General features: G+C 41.8%; 1 protein-coding gene across 10 annotated transcripts in view; it reads right to left on the bottom strand.

Moving 5' to 3' along the window:
* Positions 1-26453, bottom strand: part of GPC6 (glypican 6) — a 1136844-nt gene that overhangs the window by 438598 nt on the left and 671793 nt on the right. For all 10 annotated transcript variants that reach the window (XM_039518904.1, XM_039518933.1, XM_039518930.1 and 7 more), the window contains one exon: positions 16238-16629. In XM_039518904.1, coding sequence (XP_039374838.1) covers positions 16238-16629 — 392 coding nt within the window. The remainder of the gene's footprint in view (positions 1-16237; positions 16630-26453) is intronic.

Raw genomic sequence — 26453 nt, 5'->3', positions numbered from 1 at the left:
CCATAATGCTAATACTTTGTTTCAGAATGGACTGTGCATCTTTTATATTACCACAGTTGGGAAATGGTCACAAGTACCTTCATTCTCGCTCTCATTTTTTTTATTATTATTTAAATTATAGGTGGTGTGTTTAGTGATGCTGTGACTAGAGTGGAGCTGTTCTGTAAAAAAATATTAATACTGGATGTTAAACTGGTTATTAGGATGTTTACTGTACAAATATATAGGTTTTGTTTAATAGGGGTCTGTGAGGAATAACAAATAGGAAGGAAAAGAAATGGATAAGCCACTTTTCCACAAACACTTGAGGGTTGGTCAGAGATAATGCTAGGATCGGTCTGCAATCACAGGATATCAAAAGAAGTCTGGTAGGTTTAAAAAGAAGATTCTCTCAACTCAGGAGGGAGTTGTTAAGAAGAATCAATCCAAGACACAGGTACCTGATGGGGTGTTTGAAGAAGTTAGGTCTACCTAAGTTACCACTGGGGAATGGTAAGCTTTTAGGTTAGATATATCTGCATATAGAGTGTACGGTGTTTTAAAATCCCCCTTCACTAAAAGCTTTGTTTCTCCTGCAAAATAAACAAAACTGTTTTTTTCAGAAGGCTGTTTGATCATTGTATTTAGCACTGGTCACAGACCCAAAAAGGGAAGCACCACAGGTGCCTGAATTCCGTCCAACCTGCAGAATAAGTACAGTTGATAAACAGGGTATGACAGTCCATGGCCAGTCCAGGAATGGGAGAATTGCAAAATTCTGCCCCAAGAGAGATAAAGGCAGAAGTCTTCAAACTTGGGGGGAAGGGGTTACAGGGAGACCACAAAGGAAATGGAGGTGCAGCTAGCCCTGTCACCGTGACAGATGTCTATAGCTGAGATAGCCCAAATCCTTCAATTTTAAAAGGTTATTTTCAGCTCCTTACACCTTACTCAAAGTTCTACTCTCTCATTTTCAATCTAGTACATTTTGTTCTCTGTCAGGAAGGGAATTCTTCCTGGATGTTTAAAAAAAAGTTGAGTCATCTTTATGCATAGAGAGAGAAAATGAAGATTTTGTGTTGTGAGGAAAAAATATGAGACAGTGCAATACATAGAAGGCAGTGATTTAAAAATCACAGACAAATCTCAAGTTGTCATTTCCTGACTTCTGAGTGCTTCACTTTGTACCTACATTGATATTTTAATATAGTTTCTTTTAAAATGGAATGTTATTTTTATATCAGAGACCACAGCCCAGAGTCCAATCTCATTTGAGGTTAATGGAACCAATTCTGTACAGATGCCTGCACAAATGAGATTTGAATCTGGTCCCATATGTATAATTTAGGATTAATCAGCACATCATTTAAACATAACCTAGGAAACCTGAATTCTTCAACTTCTAGCTGATGACTCTACTAGCTAAGCTATAATAACGTCAACTGACATCCATTTCAACTCTAATTAATATTCTTGACAAGTAGAGTTTTAGACAAATCAGATATTTTCTTCAATAATGTGTTCTGTACAAACCTGAAGGGAGAAATATCTATTATTCTTTATGTTTCTGATCCACATAAGAAATGTAATGAATTGCTTTTATCAAATCATGCTTAGAAAGCATTGCTTCTATTGGCCACCTCCTAAAATAGTTTAGATTGATGATCTCTAACTACAGTAGCTCTAAAAAGTCAGCATGTCACAAGATGATACAAGCCTCTGAGCATTGTTTAACCTTCAGACTTTTTAATTTCCTTCCACCCTCCATATAATTCTTCTGTAATTTTTTTTTACTCTCCAGTGCTAAAGCAGCAAAATTGTAAAGCTGCAGGAAGATTAATCACAGATGTGGTCCAGAATGCCCAAATCTGGCAACGTCAGCGGGAGAGACACTAGTGAGCAATGGGTGAGCTTTGGATCTCATTGTTGCTTATCACATTTCCTCATTCTGGGAACTATGAAGAATCTCTGCACCTCATCTTTAGCTTAGCATTTGAAATGCCACACCAAGATCTTTTATAGTAGTGTAAAGTTAATCTGCAATCTTGAAAAGACTGATTTAGATGTGCACTTCTCAGTAATACCAGATAGAGCTTCAGAGTAATGTTGCTTTGTGGTAGTGTAGGGATATTAAAGAAGGTACTAACAGTGATTCCCCCAAGTGACAGTGACCCCCCAGTTTCACCAAGTACAAAAATCTTTTAATTCTTCTATTAAAACTTGTAAGCTAATGTCTGCAGAAACCATTGATTGTATCTGTCCTGTGAAAGATGCTCTATTACTATGTAAAACTTACAAACAATTTAATTGACTTTGTTCTTGAAGTAAACACTATGCTAGCCTTAAGCTGTAATTGATACAATGTAAACAAACAGACCCCCACCCTCTGTGATTACAGGGCCGGAAGTCTCATATCAATTAACACACACCCCAAAAGTGGTGGAGACAGTAAATTAAAATATGGTTAAGATATGAAGTGTATGTTGATGAATGCTTGATATACATGAATGGTTAGGGAGGTGCCAGCCTAGAAAGAGAGTATCCATCGGCCGAAGAATGTGTCAAGTGGACCACCAGACAACCCCCGGAGGGTAAACTGGGATCCACCCCAACACCAGGAATGTGCCACTTTAAACAATGTGGAGCCACCAGGAATATGCCATCTGCTGATTGAGTCAGCAACAGCAGGATGAAACAGCTCCCACAGACTAACATAGGAATTAATTCCTATAAGAATGACTCTAAAAACGGAGGACTTTGAGTCTCTGGTTCTGCTGCCAGCCTCCAGAAGCATCAGGTGCATCTGACACAGACTCAGCTCCATCCTCATGACCAAGGTACCTGGCCAGTAACTTGGCATGAGCAACTTCTAGGCTGGTAGCTATAACACCTCTACAGAACCTGAATGAATGATTGTGTACATGAATATATATGTGTGTGTGTGTGTGTGTATAAGGAATAAGTAGTAATAGGAATACGTGGTCAAACAACGTTTATTTTTATCTTTTGCCTTATTATTATATTTACAATAAATGTGGCATCTTTGCCTTATCCCGCTTAATAAGATCCTGCTGGTTTTTATTATATTGGTATAACAGTAGTGAATATTTTTGCAATGGTTTGTGTTAGTATTTTATGAGATGGTCAGCCTGATATGGTTTGTGCTTTAGTTCTTTATGTGTGTGTAGAAGTTTCCTACATAACTTAACTACAGAGCATTTTCTGTGCCATAAGGGTGAAGTACACTATGAGCCAAAGGGGGGTTGTACAGAGACAATCAGGTTCATCAGCTGAGTAGTTTTTACTTTTAGAAGATGCTATTAAGCATCCTGGTTTGGGGATGAAGGGCTGCTGCAAGTTTCAAGACTTGGTAGTGTATAATCAAAGAATATAGATAGCCAGCCAGCCAATGATCTCCAGTATATCAATGTAAATTGACTTCAGCAGATGTAATCCAGATTTACACTGCTGTAAAAGAGATCAGAATAGCCTTGAGACTGTAAAGGGAATGGAGAATAATTATTAAAAAGTGGAGAATCAGTGTAATCTATTGCAATTCAGACCAGAATCATTTGTATTGTATGTGGAAACAAAAAGGGAGCTAAAGACATCATTTCCAGGTCTATCATCCCAAGGTAAAACATCTTGATCTGGAACTTTAGCCAATTATTTATATATCTATACGCTTTCAAATCTTTTCCAATTATTAAAGTTCACGTTCAGGCAGGAACCTTCCTTGATACATGTGTGCTACCTGAAAATTCTAACCCTAGTAGAAATAAATAATAAATACACTAGAAAAGTGAATGTGACCAGTGAAAGAAAGACTGTACAAATGCGTTATATATATATATAATTAATATTCTTGAGACTATGCATCTGGAAATATGCAACATATTACGATGTGTTCTATCCAGAGCCTAGAACAACCCTAATGAAACAAGATAGTGGCCTAGAATCTCTTCTGCACCTATCTGTTGAAAGGAGGAAGGGGGCAGTCAGAGAGCCAGTTATAGCTCCCCAGTTCACAAGCCAGCTCTACAACAATGTAAGTTACAGCAGTCTAAGAATTTTATGCCCCTGGAGAGCACCCCACACTGGAAGTATCCCCAGCTGGGCAGATTCTGGCCCTTTTCCACTGCCTGAGTGGCATAGAAGAGCTGGAAGAGGGAGAAGAAACTGACCCATTCATGTAATACTCTAATGTCAATGCTTGGAAAGATAAACGACAAATGATTACTGTAAACAAAACAAACCAACTCAAACAAAAATCACACAAGTAGACATAAAGGCCGTGCCAGTTAACGACGGCTGTTCTGAAATGAACAAACAGAACTAGGGGTCTATGGTCTAGTAGAAATCAGTGGAAATGTCTCATGGTTGTCCACTCTATATCTCTTTCCCTAACAGAGGATCTCTTTTCAGCCAATGCAGTTAAAATATACATTACAGGTAGCACTTTATCACTCCTCAAAATCACATATTCCAACATTAAGGCACTATTTGTTTTGGTTCTTAATTACCCTGGCTTATCAGCATGTCATATTTGTACTCCTCTCCCCACAATAATTACATTCTGAGTCAGTCTGACATTCAGTATTGACCTTTATTTATAGCTCTCACAAACTGGTGAATGTTTATTTATAAACCATGAAAAGCAGAGTTTGTGAGATTGATTCAGTGTATTTAAAAAGCAATGGCCTGGCATTCTGTAAGTAGAAGTAATCACTAACAATTATTAGGGCCTATTTTTCACTACTAATCCAGGACTTTACCTTATAATTGTATTACTGGATTTGTTTCACTCTGCCCTTACATCAGAAGGTTTAGTAAGAAGCCTGCTATCAATATAATTTAATAACGTTCAGGAGAAAAAATGTTTTAATCAGTTTAAAAATAAGGCAGAGGTATAATTGACCTCAGGTGCTTGGAAAAGTTTTCAAATCATTATTTTTTTACATTAGATGTGAATTTAAATATTTAAATCCATTCATGGAACTAAGATGTCAGCTACTGTGTCATACTGCTCTGATATTCATGCTCATAATAATACTCCTCACTTTCTTGAGAAGGCATCCCTGGGCCAAGCTCAGCAGTGACTTAACTGGTGGTAAGTTCCACATCAGGTATGGAGGGGCTAGAAATGAGAGTATGGCCTGGTCGACACTAATGTTACACTAGTTAAGTTATGTATGCTATGTAACTTAAGATGATGTAGCTTAAATTGACTCCCAGCTCTCCCATCAACATAGCTTCTTCCTCTCAGGGAGGTGGGGTACTGAAGTCGACAGGAGAGCACTCTTCCATTGACTTATCACTTCTTTACCAGACCCACTAAATCGACACCCCTGCATCGATCGCAGCAATGCCGATTTAGCCGGTAGTGAAGACAAGCCCTATGTGAGTGTAAATGGCAAAGTCATAGAAAGAGCACAGAGTGGGCCTGATTCTCCTGATTCTCTTACTCTAGTGTAAATCAGGAGTAATGCCACTGAAGTCAGAGTCTACAGCAAAGTAAAACAAGTGAATGGTAAGTAAATACCTCAGAGGGCATGCAAGCAAGAGTAATTTGCACCAATTTGGTATTCACAGGGGTCAAATTCAGTTCTAAAGCCAAAAGCAGTTGCAACTGCCTACACCAGGGAGAATTTAGAGTGATTTTAGAGTGAGAGTGGGGTGAGGGAAGGAAGTTGCTTAATCTTACATCTTTCTAAATGCTCTTTCTACTGTGCTCAAGCCTTCTGATCTTCAGTGCAAAGCTTCCCATGTTGCATGCTTAGAGAATACCAAAACAGTCCAAGTCATACTTACTTTGCTGCTTGTTAGAACTGGTCAGAAAATGAATCCTGACAAAAAAAACTTTGCGACAAAAATGAAACCAAAACAGTTTTCATCAAACCCTTTTTGGAATTTGGGGGTTTTGACGTTTCTGGATTTTTTTTCCCAGAAAATTTCTGCTTAGTCAAAATACCATTTTCTGTTGAAAAGTGTTTGGCCAACTGTTCTGCTTGCACCAACTTGCATTTCCTTTCTGGATAATTTCCGTCCAACTGGGAATTTAGACCATCATTTAAGTCATCCTTGAATTTAGCCTCTTTCAATGGAAACTGTATCTGCTTCCATCAAACTGCATTTGGCTAAAAGCTCTCCTTGTATTTAATAAAAAACATCTCTCATGTGTTCCAGAGTTATTCCAATTACAGTAGGTCAAGCATGCAGAAGTATTAGAAAGAACATCTTCTGAAACAATCATGGAATTTGTGAGCTCCTGAAAAGTCAGAAGGATTCTCCAAAGGCTATTTTTAAACATCATTTGCCCCCAAAACACCTTTTTCTATTATCAATGTATTTCATCCAACAATAAAAGATCAAAAATACCATTATGGTCACAGAGAATGTTTTGTCAACACATGGGCAATAATAAATGGTGCAAATAATTAATTCTCTTTTACCTGTAGAGCAAGAGAAGTCCAGAAGGATGTTGACAGACACACTTGAGGAATTTTGTCACATGACTGGGAATAAGCCAGGTGATAGGAGCATTACTAATGCTGTCACTAACAGGTGCTACCACTTAACATTTTGCACTGGATTAGAAATGGTCAGGACATAATTGTCTTCTCTATTTTTTTTCCAAACCCTCCACCCCCCCAAAATATTTACATCATTTACTTCAAAAAATGTTGTTGAAATTTATCAGGTTTTCATCAAAAGACTAAATACTGATTTTTTTCTGTTTTAAAATGGTGACACAACAGAAGAGCTTTATAGTCTACCTCCTTAGTACAGAAAGTTTGTCTACAATCCCTTCAATTATTTCTGAAGCCATGAACAGGTGAATACATTTATTTATAAATATATTTACTTTTCTCACTAGAAAAAAAATTAACCACCTTAGCTAAACAGGAGAAATCTCAACTTTTAACACTACATTCATAGCTCTAACAGCCTGACCCACTTCCACTGAAGTCAGTTGAAAGACTGACAATGCCTTCAGTATGAGATGTGCAATCTCTTAATGCATAGTAAATGCTTTGCTAAATTTTAAATGTATTGGTTTAAAAATAAAAAAGAAAGAAAAGCTACATATATTTGAAAATGTCAGATGGTGCATGGGCTGTTGAAAATTCTGTTCAAGTGCAAGCTACATACTTTAAGATGGATGCTGTGCACATATGTCTGTGTCCAGTAGAACTGGTCAAAAACTATAAAAATTGTTCAATGAAAAAGGACACATTTTGCATGCGTGCACGCACACACACACACACACAGCCTACCAGCTCTATTGTGCAGCTAACTGGCTTCAGGATTTTACAAGGTATCAAGTGAAGCTTCCTGCAGCTCCTGAACTGCGGCCACTGGGAGCTGCAAGCGGCCGTACCTGCAGACACTCAGGTAAACAAAGCGTCTCGCGGCCCGCTAGGGGCTTACCCTGAACAAACCGCGAACCAAATTTGGAAACCCCTGGAGCAGCCAGAACCAATCTTACGCTTTCCTTGAAGCAATGGCATTAGAGAAGAAAGTACTCCTGTGACACCAGAAGGGGCAGTTTCATCACAGCCTTGTAGCAAGACCCACCAACTCCCTTTTACCTGATGGAACAGAGGAGTCTGAAAATGTGAGTACTAGGCCCAAAAAATGTTGCTACTAACTTTCTCTTTAGGAATAATCCCTGTTTCATTATGTTTGAGATGGAGGCTAAATTTTGTCATATTAGCCTCCGGCAGTGCGACGGATAAAGGAGATTTCACTGAGTTACGGAACACTAAACGAATTCAAAATGTCAGTTCAGCTTGTGATATTACTGAAAAGAGAACTCTGTGCCCAACCAGGACAAACATTTTTGAAAAAGCGTCACTTCTCTTTCTCATTTCTTTTGGGTTAAGCAGATGTGACTTTTCTGTCACTGTGTCTTGTGATGTGACAGCACAGTCAAAATTAAATTCAAGCCCGACGTGGATAACTTTCAAAACAACAACAAAAATACATTTCTCTATCTTTCCTTTTGTAAGTGTGTGTGGGGGGAGGGTAAAGCTATGTGCTCACTTTGAGGAATGGTTGCTGCAAGTTGTAAGTGATGTACAATAAGAAAGATTTGCTGTGTCTGACAGCAGATACACCAACTTTAAAAATATTCAGTTCTGACAAAACCAGAAGAATATGGAAGTCAAAACCAGCACATTGCTCCCAAGTGTTAATATTAATTGACGTGGACACTGTGGCAAAATGAGGACAGATGGATGCATGGAATTAAGCAGCAGGCCACAACCTTTATTAAACTTTAACACAGGAGAGGAGTGCTACCCACCCACATTCTCCTATACCCGTGTAGGGGTTACAGGACTCCTTACCATATAGCCCATAACATGGGATGGTTCTCTTCGGCTTATCCCCTGGAACTCAGCTCTCTCTGAGTCCTAGCACTCTCCCCCTCATAAGAGGGAGAGACGGTGCAGCAGTGTGGGCACCTTGGCCCGCAAAGACCACAAGGTCTCACCCTATCACTTGAACCCAAGGTTCATCACTAAAATCCCAGGTCTTTGACCTCTGGGAACCATTCATTTTATTCTCTTAACTGCACTAGAAACTGGCCACAAGTTGCGATGAATAAACAACTCCACCCCAGTTAGGTACTAAGTGCATTCCTACTGAAGTATTGTGTCTCAAAAGTGCTGCGAAGAAGGCACAAAATTATTTGATCCTCTGCCAATTGGCTCATGGGAGAAGCCACAGCCAGCACATCCCTCGCCTGTGCTGCTTCCTGCCACCCCCATTGGCCTGGGACGGCGAACTGCCGCGAGTGGGAGTGGCGGTCCGCCGAACCTGCCGATGTGGCAGGTAAACAAACTGGCCCAGCCTGCCAGGATGCTTACCCTGGCGAGCCATGTGCCAGAGGTTGCCGACCCCTGCACTAGTATATGCACACTTCTCCAGGAGGGTGGTTTCAAAGAGCTGATAACAGGAGGAAATACGTTAGCTTCCCTCTCCTCTTAAAGGAGTTGCATAGAGTTCGACAGTAACACATACACAATCACATTTTTAATACAATGGACTCCAACGACATTAAACCTAATTCAGTAAAGTTCATTCAGGATATTGCAGGAAATTGTCAGTCTGTCCCAACCCACCACCTGAAAATGCTCATATATATTAGTTCAAACTGGATTCATGAGAGAGCAGATGACAAAGAAAGGACTTTTGGATAAATAACCTGAGTTTAAACTGACTCAGGGCCTGCGTTTTGATCCAGAAAATGGACAGGAACCTCTGTCTAAAGGAGGGTCCAAGTCTTGCTGAAGGTTTGGAAGGACTGGAACTTCTAGAGCCGCATAAGACTGATGGGTGACATCTGGTAAGCTTATTAGCATGCATGTAGGAACTTTTATTGGTTTTTATATGTTTTCTCTGTAATGCTTTTACCTTAAGAATAAATGTGCTTGCATAGAAGGAGCTCTGTGGTAACTTATAATTGTGGGAAATACACTGGTCATAGGCTTTGCAGGGAAAACAAAGTGCAGGCAGTGGCCTGCTTACACAGTTTGACTTGCTGTGGATATCACACTGTAATCCATGGTGCTGTTCAGCCTTAAACCCCCAGCCAGAGGGAAGGAGGGAGTCCCAGGTCTTCACCCAAGGGAGGTGACAACTAGGGGCTAGGAACCTAAAGGGGTGCTCTTGGTGGGCCACGGAGTGGGAATACAGATGCAATTGCCCTGAAACTGTGACAGTATCTATCTAGGTTTTAATACTACACTGAACCATGCTTTTTGAGCATACTATAAGTTTAAGAAAAATATTAATTCTTTTACATTTTAATAGGACAGCTGAAACAAAATCTTGACTAAAACGCTCCTGATTTCTCCTTGATAATAATTCTTTGTAATCTGCTTTCCAATTTATGTTGAAGTGGACTTTAACAAAAAAAGTTGAAGAAAAGTGTCTAGAAATGGAAATGTAGTGCACTCTTTGCAATATGAAGATTTGAAGAAGTACTTAAGTCCATTATTCTTCATTATTGTTATCATTATCATCATCCAGTCAGATAATTCCATTAGAAGGCCAAAATTTCATGTTGCCCAGTAGTAAGAATAAAACATAATGGGAAATAATTAAAGAACCTAAATTTAAAACATATGTGCACATTCATTCATATGTAATATACATAGAAAGATCACGTACATATACTTAGACTTCATGTGTCTGTAAATGTATATATACACAAATGTACAAGGTGGTGAGGTAATACCTTTTACTGCACCAAATTTTGTTAGTGAGAGAGACAAGCTTTCGAGCCACACAGAGCCCCGCCACAAATCTGGGAAAGGATCCCTCCCACCTACAGAAGATGGTCCAATAAAATATATTACCTCACTCCCCTTTGTCTCTCTAATATCGTGGGACAAACACAGCTACAACTACACTGCATACACACACATTCAACTACATTAATGAATAGTAGTGTGTGTGTGTGTGTGTGTGTGTGTGTGTGTGTGTGCTCATGCATATGTAATTACATAACACACAAACTATGGTAAGAGAACATTAAGATTGCAAAGTCACACACTCAAAAGTTAGGAAATTCTTGAATTAATTCAACTCCCTTTTCTGTAGCATTATGGTACTGTCTTTAATTAGACGATCACATGCTATTTTTCAGGCAGTCCTCATTCAATGCATAGGTTGGACGGTGCCTCAGTTCCCATCTCTAAAATAGGAGTAATATCACCCCCTCACTTCAGAAGATTGTTGTGAAGATTAATTAAATTATGTCTGGAAAGCACCCAGATTCTATAGTACTGAGCACCACAGAAGAGACCATTAGGAAATTACTAATTATGCCTTAAGAACAAGATGGCTCTCACTTTTGGAATTTGCTTTTTGTTTCTCAGGGCTTGTCTACACTACAGGACTATTTCGAATCTACTTAAGTCGAATTTTGATTGATCGATTATAATATAATTTTTTGTGTATCCATACTAAATACACAAATTTCAACTTCTTTCCACATTCACCACCAGGCCAGTCGACTTTGCTGGCTGTGCACTGAACCTAACCTATCCACCCCCCCCGCCCCATGAATTTTTTGAATTCCCCCAATGCATGCTGGGAAAAATGGGTAAATGGAAAAAATCGTCCCGCCTCTCTCCCCTCCCGCCCTTCCGGCTTGAAAGCGCCGCGCGTCTCGCTCTGGTCGCTTACAGCGTGGGGCGCACAGCACGTGCCACAGCGAGCATGGGCCTTCGCTGCACTTATGGCTCGCATTCATTCATGCTCATTATCATTATTGTCCCTCTCAGTCAGAGTCAAGTCAGATGCTGAGAAAGGAGGCGAGGAGGCTCAGCAGTGAGGAGAGAGAGGCAGCTCTCTCTACCGGCAGCAGGTACGCCAGGCAGTGGAGATCATGGGTGCAATGGGTGGGTTCAAGTGTGGGGAATGCCGGGCGCGGGGGTGGAACGCAAGCACTGACTGGTGGACCGCTGCTGCAGGCTGCGTCAGGGGATGAACCAGAGGGCTGCGAAAACTTCCTTCAACTGTAAGAACTTCTTGTGAACTGCCCTGTCCCCTGTGTGCCCTGCCTGCAGAGCAGCAGGGCGCCCAGAAGCAGTGCCTGCAGTGGCCAGCGCCCCATGGGCCCAGACAGCTGGTCAGCCAGCACCACACTGGTCAGTGGGCACTGGCGGCGGCGTGCTGCCATTCAAACCGTGGACTCGGGATTGCTGCAAAGCGACGCAAAAGGTAGTGAGCAACTGATCATAGATGCAACTAGTGACTGTGCGATGGCCATCCAGGATTAGATGGCGCGATGGGATGGGGGGGGCTGCGGTGGGGCTATAGATGGGACTCATCCCAGCGATGGCACCACAGCAACAGGCCACAGCGAGAATTATACTTTTCAAAAGGGCTGGTGGCTGGTGGTGCTGCTGTTTGGTGAGGTTTGGGGGTTTCAGCAACATCAAGTCGGGTGGGCGGCGGGGTTCATGACGCCGTGTGTTTCAGTTTCCTCTGGTCTGTTTAGACGCCGGCACAGGCTTGGGGATGACCACAAAATAACGGGTTGGGATTGTGCAGATGCTACAGTGATCCGCTAATGCCGGCCCCCCGCTACCCCTGCCCTGGCTCATGAACATCCCCTACAGCCCTGCCTTGGACAAACAAAGAAGGGTCTTGAACTGGAGAGTGGAACTCGCAGATGAGTGGTGAGTGGATGGACGTGTCTCAAGGAGCGGCAAGGGGACTGGCTCTGACACATATTGCTCAGCGAAAACTGATATCCCTGGCTGCTGCTGTGTGCTCCACAACCTTTGTGAGAGCTTGGAGGGAGCAGCAAGGCGCTTGGCTGCTTGAGCAGGAGAGCCCGCTGACTGCTGCTCAGCTGTTATCCAGGGAGTGCTGAGAGCATCAGGGAGGCCTTCGCGACAGCAGACAGAGAGAAGGAGGCAGCTGATTTTGCAAGCAGGTTTCTGAGGAACCTTTTTGAAGTTTTCCCACTTTGAAATAAAGAGCAGATTCAATGTTTTCCCAATTAATTTAATTTCTTTCAACGTTTTTTAACTAATTTATTTTTTAATAATAAATAATTAATTTTTTTTGCAATTTTTTTGAAGTTGTTTAATTGACTGAAGGGCTGTGTGTGGTTGTGTGTGGCAGGGTGGGTTTTGGGTGGGGGAAGTGGAAGGGTGGGGTGGGTTGGGGCAGAGTGGGGGGCCATGGTGAGGGTTGGGGGTGGGGGGGGGGGGGGTGGAGAGGAGTGGGAGGGGTGGTGCTGGGGTGTGAGGGGGGATTTTGGGGGCTCTGGGGATCATGCATGGGATCCAGACTGCGCTCAAGGATGCACACAGGAAGCCTGCCTTTACATTCGCAAGCACCACTGGCTGCACAGCATGCACACAACCTCTGCACTCCCTGGCAGACCACACACAGCACTGGTGTCCCCTGGTGCCAGGTGCCAGACTGTGTGTAGCAGTGTGTGCCCTGCAGCAGAAGTTGCGCCAAGTATGGACGGCAAGGCACACACAGTTACACAGAATTACACCACACACACACAGAACAAGTAGTGACAGTCAGACAGACACAAACAGTCAGTAAGACCAAAAACAATAAACAAGTTTATAACAGTTGAAGGTTTGGTTTTGACTTTGGAGTTAGGAAGTGGCTGTGCTGAATTTACAGCGTTACACAGGTTTGTCTGAGACCTGTGTCTCTGCTTCTTGCTGGGGCGGACAGCGGTGCAGGGGGGGTTCTGCCCTCCCCTACTGCGGGAGGGGGAGAACACTTTGGGTGAGGGGACAGTTTTTCGCGACTGCAGGGCAGCTGCAGGCCTGACTGGCGCTACTTGGCGCGGCTACTGGAGCTGCCTCTCCTCACCTGCGCCTCTGCTCCCCTCAAGCGCTTGCTGTCGCCCTCTGGTCTCTCTGCCTCCCCTCCTGCCACAGTCTCAGGTGTGCGCTGGCTGCTGACTCGCTGCTCTGGTTCCTGGTCCTGCCAGTCTCTTGCTCTGGGGAGCTCTCTCGCTCTGCTGAATCCTGTCTCTGCTTCTGTTTTTCTTTTTTTTCTGCCAGCCTCTGTTCCAGGAGTGCGGGCAGTGTGGGAGGTGAGGGTAGAACAGTGAGGATGAAAAAGGGTGATTGGAAGAGAAAGAAACAGTGTTCAGAACAAGTAACAGTGTCAGAACTAGTTCAGTTGAACAAGATGAACACAAAGTCAGGAAGAGTCAGTAGAAGTAGTGCTGCAGATTTGAAAGGACGCTCGTGGAATCTTACATTGCACAAAGGCATCGCTGAGCGAGAAGGGCAAAAAGAATTAGCTGGAGCGCACAGAGTGCTTAAGTGGAAGTAGATAAATAGCGCTCTGCTGCCAATGTGCCTAGTGCTCTCCTGAGCTGCCTTGCAGAGCAGCATGTGCAAAGCAAGAAATCACTGCGTATGCATCTGCAAGGAGCAAGTGCAAAAATGATAAGATGAGTCTTTAGCTGCTGAGTCAAGCTTATGTTAATTCTTATGCAAGCTGGGTCAAAGTATGCAAAGTAAAGAGGGTCATTCTTTCTATGAAGCAAAAGTAACTCTTTTACAATCTCATAACACAAAAGTAAAACAAGCACTGCACAAGGGTAACAGTACACTAATTTCACTAATTATGCGGCAGCACAGCACACACACATCACCCTCAGGCGTGCACAGAGAGCGGATGGACACAGACCCTCCTGCTCAGACCAGGACCCTACGCTTGGTCCCTGCCACGAAAGGAGTCCCCTGTGCCCCCCCTGCACCTGAGGAGAAGATCGCGCCTGAGGAGCCCTGAGGCGCCAATGAGCCTCCGAAGAGTCTTGCTGCTTTCCAGCTTTTTGCTTTTGCCTCTTTTTTTAAATGTCTTCTGAACTATTGTGTGAGCTTTTTTATTATGCCCTTTGTATAGTTGTTGTATTGTTTCTTTATTTAAATTTTTTATATTTTATATTTATTTTTATATATTTTCCTTATAAAAATAAATGTTTTTGTATTTGTTTTCCCTATTTGATGAAATTCCCCTCTATCCCTGGAAAGCGGAGGGCGGTGGGTGGGCCTGGGATTGAGGTGATCTGATGATCCCGAGATGGCCTGGCTGGGGGGAGGGGGGAGTTCGATGTCTGTGATGAAGCCTGACCTCGAGAGTTCCTGTCCCATGGGGGCATCCGGGACCAGGAGATCCTGCGCATACACTCCCCCCTCGGAGTCCGTCATTGGGGGAGTGACCACCGGTACTGGTGGCTCCAGGTCCACCAGAACCTTTATGGCTGGGTCTGGCACTGGTTGGGCGCTGTTGCGTCTGTTTTTTGATACTGACTTTTTTGTCTGCTTTTCTCTTTTCCGTTCACGGCTCCACTTCCGGCTGCTTCCAGCGCCTCCTTTTGATCTTTCCACACAGCTTCTGACTCTCCCGGCTGTTTTCCTTCTCTTTCATGGCGCAGCACTCCTTCCAGATCCTCACACAGCGATCACTGGGATCAGATCCTGGTCAGAAGACTCTGGACCTCTTTCTATTGGAGGCGCCTGACAGATCTCTCCCAGACTCCTCGCACGATCTCTGCTTCTGTTGCCTGATTCGCCGGTGCCCCGATGTGCAGAGATTCTTTCAATTCGCCCAGTCACAGAAAGAAAAATTGGCCCAATTGATTGGATTGCCGGCTGAGTGGCTGGCATTTCAATCGCTCCTGCGCAGAGCTGTGGCCCTGGCCAGAGAATCCAAGCTCGGACTGAGCCGGTAATTCGCACCTTAGTGTCCACCACCTGCCGGGTGGCTGCTTGCGCGATTAGTGGAGAGCTGAGTTCTCTAATTCCAATTTTCAAGGTGTGTATTTAAGGACGTTATGAGCCCTCTAGGCCTCAGAGCCAAAATGTGGGCCTAATATTTGCAACCAAGCCAGAGAAGTCCCTTACAATTTGTTCAAGGCTTTAACACACTTATAACACAGTTAAGGTCCCGACAACATGACAGATTGAAAACATGATATAACCAGGTCAGGGAACAACTTGCCCCCCTAACTTGATTTTAACAATAATATAGAAAGTCCCTTTAGCTGTATTCCAGATGCTGTGTAGGAGACAGCTCATTATTCTGGCAGATCTCTGGCACCCAACTAGAACTGTGGGGTTTATCTGACTGACCCGGATGGATTATATTTTGTGTATATTTTTTATTATGTAGTTTAATTATGTTAGGCCCTCAGAAGCTAGGATCATCATAAATATTTAAATAAATAACTAAAACAAATAAATATAATTCCAACTGTTCTCTGGAATAGATCAAGCTCCCTAGATATTACTAGTGGGCCTTTTCCTCATCCAAATATAACTAAACTACCTTGCCTATGTGTTAGAGAAGATACCAGTCACTCAGCTGCAGTCCTGATGAGGGTTGCCACCCTCACAATTCCAGGCCAACTGCACTGCCCTCATGAACAGCATCATCATACATATTAGTTACACTTAAATCCCTGGTCTGAAATGCCACCTGACGATAGTTTTTGCACTACTAATGGCAACTGCTACATCATGCTAAGCACCAATAAATATTGACCCTCCTTGCATTCTAAATAAAAGGCAACCCTTTCCAGTATTGCTGTCACTTCAGTAGACTCCAAAGGAGGAAAATGGCAATAGTTACTCACCTTGACAAACATCACTTACTTATAAACAAGGTATAGGTACATATTCAGAATTCATGTCTCAAATAAAAAAACACAAACACAAGTGCAAACATAAAAAAGCCTCATTTAGGTTACCTTGGATACTCTGTTTGCAACCTCTCTGCCTACAGTCAGCCCCTGAACAAAGGTCCGTGCAGCAATGAAAGCTCTAGTCACTTGAACCTTCAGTTTCCTGGGTACATCTCCAAATGGTTTCAGCTGGTCTGTGTATTTGCTTACACACTCCAGATAGTCCTCAGTGAAATGATATTGGGGATTTATGAGCTGGAACATTCGCTCCAATAGCCGAGCCCAGAAATCATTCAGCATCTCCTCCAAATTTACATTGCCTCCTGTATAATATCGTTTCAGTTCTGTGAAGAGGTCCTGGAACACTTCTGAATTCTGCATGTACAGCATTCCATACGTTCGTACAAACATATCATTTAAGGATTTTTCTGCATTCTCCAAAAGTTCTCGGAAAAATTCTGCAGAGAAAATAAAAAGGTATATACAGAACAAAATTAATAAAATGCCAATGGCGTGTTGCCTTGCCTTCATGATGGTATTGCCTTCACGACGGTATTACCTTTAGCAAAATTTGCTCAAGTAAATGTTGTTGCCATTTGCATCTTTAATAGATAAAGGCAGTTATTTAAATTGGAAATAGGTTCATTTAAGAGCAATGAAAAATGGAAAGCATATTGTATTCCCCACAGAGGTTAAAAAGAAACTTTAAATCCATAACTCTAAATTCTAAATATGCATTTGAGAGAGCTGCAATGAAAATTGTTCCATTATTTAAACCAGGCATCTCAAACTCAAATCACCATGATGGCCACATGAAGATTAGTACGATGGCCTGAGGGCCGCATCACTGAAACCTTTTCATATAACGATATAAAAGTATAGTCAAAAATGAAAAAATTAAGAGTAATATAGTATGCTATTTAAAGTCAATGTATTAACTTTTTAAAAACTGTAATGTGAAGAGGGGCGGGAGCTTGGCTGCTGGTGGAGTCGGCGCCTATGGCAGGCCGCAGGAAATAACTCCATGGGCCTCATGCATTTTTGAGACCCCTGATTTAAACCTAGCAATCCCTGCCACTTGGCAAACTCTCAATAGTGAACAGCTAATGTCCCAAATCTTGTGTACTAAACAAGAAACCATTAATGTAATGAGATGACTAGAACTACGGCAATATCGGAAAATGCAAGTAATGAAATCTTCTGTTTTATTCTATTGAGGTTCTTCACGCATCACTATGATGTCTGATCTCCATGGTATCTTATAATTTACTTTCAGCTTTCAAAAGTTCTTAAAAAGTTTGAACTGAGACATATTGGAGCCTGATCCTACAAGCCCTCCACGCACAGAAGCCCTTTAAACAGTAATACTAGCCTGAGTAAAAAGATGTTGCTATTGTCAATAATTTAATGCTATTCTGAAGCACTGTGTTGGCATTTGGGCCAGTGTTTTTCAAACAGCCTGCTGACTGCAACGTTGTACAGATTGCAGTGTCTGGGATATTATGTTAGCAGCGGGCTTGTTTACCTATTCTTTCTTTTGATAACTAAGTTTACTGCTCCTCAGTTTATTTACCCAGCCTCGAGCCATAGCCTGTTCAAAGTCTTGACTTCAGGATTTTATGTTTATTGGAAAATGAGGCAATGGAACCCTCAGCGGCCATCTCTGGCATCTCTCTGGCACATGAGCTCAGGAGGACATTGGGATGAGGTAAGTTCTCTGTTACTGATTATCCACCTTACACCACCACCAAGATACTTATTCTGGGAAATTACATTAGAGTGATTCTCTTAAGACTTCCCTTAAAACATTGTCAGTGGAATTCAACACCACTACCCTCTGGTTTTACATTTGAGTTCAGGTCCCTCACTTCATGCACTCTCTTTATAAATCTCCATGGCTTGCAATGAACTCCCTAAACACAAACTCTGAGAGGCCAGGAGGTAGATTTCCAAGTTGTTTGGTGGGAAAGGAATAGCAAACTGCCTCCATTGGGGTTTTCTTCACTTGCATGATCACAAAGCACTTTCAGAAGGTGTTGAATGGAGTCAATGGGGCTACTGAGGCTTTAACAAAACATTTAGAATAACATATTGTATGGATCAAACATTAGTTGGAAGGGAAAAAAATTACAAATGCACCCATCTATACAAACATGACAGTATAGAAGATATACAAATTTAATATAAGCCCACACGAGGAAGGAACTATGTTAGTAATGGTAGGAATGAAAGTTAATTGCTTCAAGTTGCTTACTAGGATGTAATAATTATGTTATTGTGCATTGACTCAATAATTATGCCATCCCACAATTGTGTATTGACCTGGATAAAGCCATCATCTCCACATCAAAGGAAAAGACTAAAAAGACTACATCTGCATGGTCTCTTTGGGCAGACACACATTCTTTGGGGAACATATGATCAAATCTTAAATTGGCAGGCTGAGGCAAATAGGGACAGACACTAATTTGATAGGAAAAAGATTCTCCGCTAGGCAAGATATTCAGGTACTTTATACAATACTTTGCAATGTAAGCTCTTAAGGTAACATTTTCAAAAGTGCTTAAATGTCAGGACCCTAAATAAAACAGGTGGCATTTAAGCTGTGTTAGTCTGGATCTGTAAAAGCAGCAAAGAGTCCTGTGGCACCTTATAGACTAACAGACATATTGGAGCATGAGCTTTCGTGGGTGAATACCCACTTCGCCGGAGCCGATGAAGTGGGTATTCACCCACGAAAGCTCATGCTCCAATATGTCTGTTAGTCTATAAGGTGCCACAGGACTCTTTGCTGCTATCCATAACATGATTTTGCACATCTAGTATCTCTTTTCCTACTGCAATATTTGTGACTGCCTGTCTACAAACTCTGTTATGAAGCTTGTGTGTTCCCAACTTAGGACTGGTAATTAACATCAGCTGTAAGATTGAGGCCAGATTCTAGGCCCCCCCTCCAGATGTTTTTCATTAGTGAAACGCAGCCATCAAACCGGTGGTTCCAGGCCCCTTAAAATTCCCTTATATAAGATCTTGCATGTCATAAGGCTGCTGTAGTGGTTTCTCTGCCAGCCCCTCCCAATCCATTGTTAATAGTCTCAGTATTATCATAAGTGGTGTGGCAGAACCACCAGTGTTAAAGTTGTAGTATGACTTCTCTTGAAAGGTTCACCTTTTTAAATCCTCTAAAATTAACATACCTAGTTGGACTTCTTTGAAAGTTGGTGTGACTCAGCACGGTACATGGTAGGTTTAGTGACCCAGATTTGGGGCCTTTTGAACTAACAGTTGTGGAGATATAAGCCCAGTAAAATAGTTATTTTTTCAAGAAGTTTCTAGTTTTTTGGAACTTTTTTGCATGCAGAGTTAGAGATAAAACTATTGATGTGATATGGGTCAAAATGATCTCATCTTGTCGAGTTTTATCCAAGATACTGCAGGCACTCACTACATTTTGGAAGAACTAAAACTGAGAGCAATATTTAAGAAAATGTACATTGTACAGTGCCCATGTGCCAAATTCAGAAAAACAGCTAGGTTTCCATTCTCACATTTTATATTAAAGCTTGACTCTTGTAAGTGCTTTAACATTTGAATGGTTAAACATATTGTTTTGAAATTTGGTGTGCCTTATGTGACCTCAGGGTAGTGTTAATGATCCAAATTTGGGGTCATTTGCATGAGGGGTTCCTGAGTTACAGCCACCCACCAAAACAGTATCCTTTTGCTGTCCTGTACTATTAAACTGAGAGGTACTAATGACTTGATGAATCACTGACCTCCTTGAGACTGATGGCTGTGAACTCACCCTCAAATTAACAGAATTAAGGATAAGTTAATTACAAAGCCCCACTTAGGACAGTTTTGGAGTGAGTGGATACAGGCTGGTACACTTTGAGAGTCATAAATGGCAGTTTTATTTGGGGGGCAATACAATAAAAATATTTGGTAGGAAGATTGTGCATACGACTGTTTCCAGGGAGAGGAAAGTTAGGGTCTGGAGGAGGAGGTGTATTTGGGAGAGGGGTTTGGGGCAGAGGGATTTTCGCACAATACAGCCAACTTGGTTGTGGCCTTTAGATACTTGCACAATCTAAATGTTAAATAACTGCAACTAACTCTACAAGCTTAAATTGCATTTTAGTCCAAATGCGAAACCAGGCTTATGAGATGCTATAGGAAAGCTAATGTCTTTCAAACTGCCATGCATTTAATTTATTTTCAGCCTTCTACTGGGTCTCTGCACTTTGAAGGCCATTGTTGAGAATAAATTATTATGCCATTTGAAAGTTAAACAATTTCTTTTCTTTTGGCTTTGATAGGAAACAATATGCTTAGTTTAAGAGAGAGACAATCTCACTATGGTGACCAACTCACTTTGAGGTTAACAAAACAGTACAAAGCACAAAATTAGATCTCAGATCCAATTAAACCAAATTTAACACCGTTGTCACTTTCAAATGGAAAAAAAATCCACACTGGATTAATTTAAGGTTCAACAAAAATCTTAATCTGTAACTGTTCAGCACTGTAGTGAGGCACAGTGGCCTCTCTGAGCCTGAAGGAGAGGGATGACCACACATCCCCTGGTGGGCAAAGCCAGGTCAGGCCCGCCTCCCCACGTCGAAAGCAGAGTACAAGAGGTGGGCCCTCTAGTGCAGTTGCACCAGAGCCAGTGAAGCAGGCAGATGTCTCTGCCTTGCTGTGGAACTCTGGACCAGGGACTGAGCTGTGCAGCATCCTGCCCTTGGAGGGGACCAACTGCAGTGAGGAGATGCTGGGACTGCTGTCCACTGTTGACCCCGAGGAAATGGAAGACCCATAGACTACAAACCCATGCCAAGAAAGGGCAGTAGGAAGTAGCCATAGGGAAGCAGATATTAGTCCAGTTATAGTGTTGTGAGATGAGACAGTGTATTTTGGTAGGGTCCCCGCTGACATAGTGGCAGGACCACCAACCACTTAGAGCCCTGGGCTGGGAGCCAGTGGAGTAGGGTGGGTTCGGGTCCCCCTACCACCAACCCCACCCCTGGGGTGGCGACCTACTCACCCTATGACAGAAGGCCAGTGCCTTACCTGTGGTTTGCCCCAGCAAAAATTCAGTGAGCTCCAGAGGTATTGTTTGCTGTCTGCCCTACCTAGGAGGCATTGGGCTATAGATTGCCCCCTACTCTGCCCCACCTGAGGGTCAGAGCTCCAGACTGTAGTCCCTGTCTGCCCTAGCCAGGAGGCTACACTACAGAGTGTTCATTACTCTGCCCTGCCCAAAAGGGCCAGGGCTATAGACTGTTAATTATGTCTACATTGCCAGGATGCTAGGCTAATGATGACTTGGTACTCTGCCCCACCCAAAGGGATTGGGTGGTAGACTTTTAATTTTTGTCTGCCTAGCTAGGAATCTAGGCCAAAGATTGCTAATCCCCTATGATTTGACTGTTTGACGTAGTGAGGCAGGGTAGCCTCCCTCTGAGCCTGACAGGGAGGGACGGCCACAGACCACTACAAGCACAATAAGTGCTATTGTATGTGATTGCTTTATTCCTTCAGTCACAAAAGTACATCAAGAGGAGCAGACTGCTTTGGATACTCATGCACACACACACAGCTTGATATAATTGTGCATAGGTCCAGTTAGATCAAGAGAAATTGTATCAGCTTACACAAAAGTTCATTTTGTTCATAGCCTTCATAGAAACATAAAGACTTTTTGTTAATTTCAGAGATGTTTAATCAACACACTGGTACCTTTTTGCTAATTAACGTAGTATTTCAGTAAGGGGAAGAACAAACAAGTGACAGATGTTAGTCATGTTGTCTGATGCACTACTGGAAGGCATTCAAATACTCTGGTGATAAGCACAGTATAAGAACCTATACAAAACAGAATAGAACACACAGGTCCTGCTTTGAGCAGGGGTTTGGACTAGATGACCTCCTGAGGTCTGTTCCAACCCTAATCTTCTAAGATTCTATAAGAACAGAACTGTACCATGTTTTGAAGTACATGCCTTGTGCATTTTGCGCTGCCAGCATAGACTGTTATGTGTAATGTTAACTAGCAGAAAAGCTGGAAATACCCTTTTTTCTAATTGAAGTGATGTTTCATTTATATGAAAGAACATGCCTGCATTATGTCCTGTGCTTCACAGGCAACAATACATGGCTTTCAGTTGGTAGGCATAGGGTCAGCAGTGAACAGCGTGTTTTTGTTAGGAAGATGTTCACTTATACAAAGGAGAAGGGAATACAGTAATGCATGGAATTTAAGAGGAGGGGAAGATTCATATTTGCAAGTCCTCTTTATTATATGTTTAAAGAGTGTTTGGCCAGGAACAGCGAACTGTGGCCAGTTGGAGCTGCGGGTGGCTGTGCCTGCGGACGGTCAATGTAAACAAGCTATCTCACAGCCTGCCAGAGGATTACCCTGATGGGCTGCGTGCAGCCTGCAGGCTGCCCACCACTGGTCTAGTAGCTAATAGAACTAAATTAATTCCAAAGAGCCCAACTGTTTCATTTGCAAGTAATAACAATGAATGCAGGTTAAGTTGCAGAAGTGGAACTTTATTAAACCCTGCTGTCTGCTCTGTCCACCTGGCTGAGTTGCCACAATAACTCTCCAGGGAACATGGGTCCTCTGTCTCCATTACCATTGATCATGATACAGCCACCAGATTCCGTGAATAGGTCTTGACATAATTTTCACTTTTGCTTGTCTCAGAGATAATATTACAGCACAACACACTGAAGAACTATCATCTGTAACCTATTTATTAGGTAAACAAAGTAAGTTATGTGGGGGTTGACTATCTAATACCTTTTCCAGCCTGTTTATTTCCCTTTATTTTCTATTCTAGCAGCAATTTAAGGATGAACATATCTGTCTGTAGGCAAATACACAAAGTTGGAAACATATGTTTTGATCCATAAAAAAAAAACAGAAATATAGCTGCTTTTGGACAGAAAGGAATAACAGTCCATTTTATTCCATATGCTGCCTTTTCAAAGGCATCTTTTCTACTCAGGTTTCATTTTAGCACAATTAGAGATGTGTGATTATGGGGTGTATCCAGCATACCCAATATGCATTGTAATGACAACCCGATAACATATGACATGAAATTTTATGTACTCATATCTCTTTAGAGGTCCTGAACAGAAAAATGTGTGTGTTTTTATTACCTTTTGTTAAAAATACTGCTCAGGACTGTATACTGATTTTACCTTTCACTGACTAGCACTGCTCAACACTTACTTGTATAAATTACTTTGCCTAAAAGACCTTCATTCCAGTGTATCCCTATTGATGTTGGCTGGGATTTTCAAGGGAGTCTAAGGAATTTAGGCACTCAACTTCTATGGAAATCCCACTTAAAGTGAGCATATGCCTCATGCATGCTTTTTACACATGTTCACTAGTGCGTAACTCATGTGAACTCAGTGGAAGTTGGGCACCTAACTCCTTAGGCTTCTTTAAAAATCTCAGCCACTATCATTACACTGATTACAAAAGTCAAGGTATCAGCCACAGACACTTATTTTTATGGCCTCCACAACAGCAATTGTCTTTTACTTAAAATAAATAAATAAATAAATGAAATAAATCCTAAATGAATTTGTTGCTCATGAAAGGGGCCAGATTGACAGCTCCGACAACTGAAGTCCAAATTTTTCGGAAGGGATCACCTTTTGGGATAGAAAGGCAGTTCATTCAATCCATGTCCCCTTGACTACCCACAATGGTGTCAATTAGTGTCAGTTGCAATATGTCTGCTAGCAACTGGACTGAAACCAGCAATGTGTGTCTATTTTTGTCTATTTTCTATACGTCCATTTTAGGTTTAAAACAACCAAATTCTAACAATTTTATCATTATATTTTTAAAAAAACCCTACATTATAAGTTTAAAAAACCTATTTGTTAGAAGTAGAGCATATTCCTGAAGTAGTTAAAACTTTCCCCACTTGTTGAGATGATGTTTGCATTTAGGTTAATTTGTGAACAAACTCCAGACGTGGAGGTATAAATCCTTCAGCATTATTCATTATCAGCTTGAATAACGAACTATAAATATCACTTTCTGTCTAGATTTTTGAAAGCACTCAGCACTCACAATTGACGAAAGATTTTCAAAAAGTACTCATCTCTCGTTGAGAATAATAAGGGCTGCTGGATGCTGGGCTCCTTTGAAAAGATCCTTATTATTTTCCTGAGTTGGAAAAGATGAGCATCAGTTTTAAGGTAAAAAAAGATAGAGATTAGATAAATCTGCAAAGGATGTTGATAATCACAGAATAACGAGGCTGTACTTTACTCAAATCCCTGCTTAAAATCCACTTTACAACAGAGCCCATGGGAAATTAGCCAACTGAGAAATTTATTCATGTTATTTATATATTAGAAACACCTTCTTTAGTCCAACAGTCTGCTGAGTAAGGTCGTGATCCAACAGTGAATTTAAGTGTGCCCTTAACTTTAAGTATGTGATTAGTGCTATGGAAGAAACTAGTCAATGCTTAAAATTAAGCATGTTGCTGGATCATGGTCTAAGGGCTTGATCGTCCATGATTGGAATCAATGAGAGCTTTGTCACTTTAGTGGGTGCAGGATCAGGCAGTAGGTCCAGATCCACAAAGGGAATTAGGTATTGCAATACAATGAATGGGGAGAGATAGGCACTTTAGAATGCAATCCACAAAAGCCAGCATGCTAGGTAGGGAGCCACCAAAGCTAGAGGAGTGTGTCCTCACCCCAGCATCTCAAAGAGTTCAGGGCCTATCTCGGCTTGCAATCCACAGCCAGGAAAACCCTCTTCTAGGCAGCTTAGGCATATAAACTGTTTCAAAGAGGAGGACTCCTGCACTTATCACCTTTTGCTCAGGGATTAGGGTACTTACCATGTCTGTAGGAGACAGTGGTTTAATTTCCCCTTCTGCCTCATAAGGAGAAGGGATTTGAATAGGGATTCACTATGTCTCAGGTGAGTGCCCTGACCACTGGACGACAGGACAGTCTGACATGGTCTCCCTCAGTCTCTCTTGTTGGAGCCATTCCACTATTACTTAAATAATGAAACATTATCTGGGCCAGAGAAAGAATGACTCTGTAGTCTAATGGTTTGAGCTTTCATCTGAGAGATGGAGAATCTCTGTTAAAATTCCTTTTCCTCATCACACGGAGAGCGGGACTTGAACCAGGGTTTCCCTCATCTCTGGTGAGTACCTAACCTCTGGACTAAAAGTTATAAGGGAAGCCTTCCCCCCAGTTAGGAGTACTCAGAGTATGCCTACCAGATCAGGCTCAGCAGGAAAAACAGGCATTAACTCACTTGGGTTACTTATCTTTACTTGGTTTGAGGATTGTACTAGAGCTTATGCATGAGATAGGCGATGCACATGCCCCGAGAAGGAAATTTAGACACGTTGGGGACACTTTCAGCAAAAACATAGGTGCTGAGAGAATGTATGTACTTGCAGAGCTAGAAAGCAGCCGAGCATGGGTTTTCTGGATTTTTGTGGTTCCTAAAGTTGGCATTTAGGCACCCAAAGTTGATGTTTAGGCACCTAAATTCAGTGTTTAGGCACTTAAGCCTCTTCATGGATCTGATCTTGAATGTATAATCTTATTGATGTTGCCCTCTCTTTTCTCCTTTACTCCCCCATATCCTTAGGTTACTGCCATCACTGTATCATCTCTGAAGTTAGGCCTTAATCCTGCAACTAGATCTGCACAGCATACTAACCATAGCATCCAGACCCCACTGACTTCTGTGGAAGCTTCTAATTGAGGAGCACTTTAGAAAATCACTTGGACACTTCAATAGGGATTTAGGAACTCAACTTTAGTCTCCTGTTTTTAAAAAATCTTGACCCATGTCTATTTGTCTGTACTGTGAAGCACCTGGCACACTTATGGTCACTGTGCATTTATAATGATGTATTCTACATAGTACATTAAATCTAAAATTCCCATGACACTCTTAACACCCCCACACACTGAACTAATACTAATAGTAAAGAAAGAAAAAGGTAGAAAAAATCATAAACAACGTGATTGACAATATACAAACTATGCATAAGCTAATAACTAGTAGTAACGGTCTTACTTTCATTATTAAGTGGAAACTTCCTAAGTGAAGGACTCACAAATATAAATGACATGTTAAATGGCTTCTCAGTTCCATATTCTAGTATCAACAGTCATTCAAATGCTTACAGCACTTCCATTGTCATGAATGTTCATGATCAAAAGAAGACGAAGCATTTTATGGACTTTTGTGAATTTTTGA

Source organism: Mauremys reevesii, linkage group 1 (assembly GCF_016161935.1).
Source record: "Mauremys reevesii isolate NIE-2019 linkage group 1, ASM1616193v1, whole genome shotgun sequence".
In the NCBI taxonomy this organism is placed as follows: domain Eukaryota; kingdom Metazoa; phylum Chordata; order Testudines; family Geoemydidae; genus Mauremys; species Mauremys reevesii.
The sequence above is the reverse complement of the archived record's forward strand: the minus strand, read 5'-3'. Positions and strand labels throughout refer to the sequence as shown.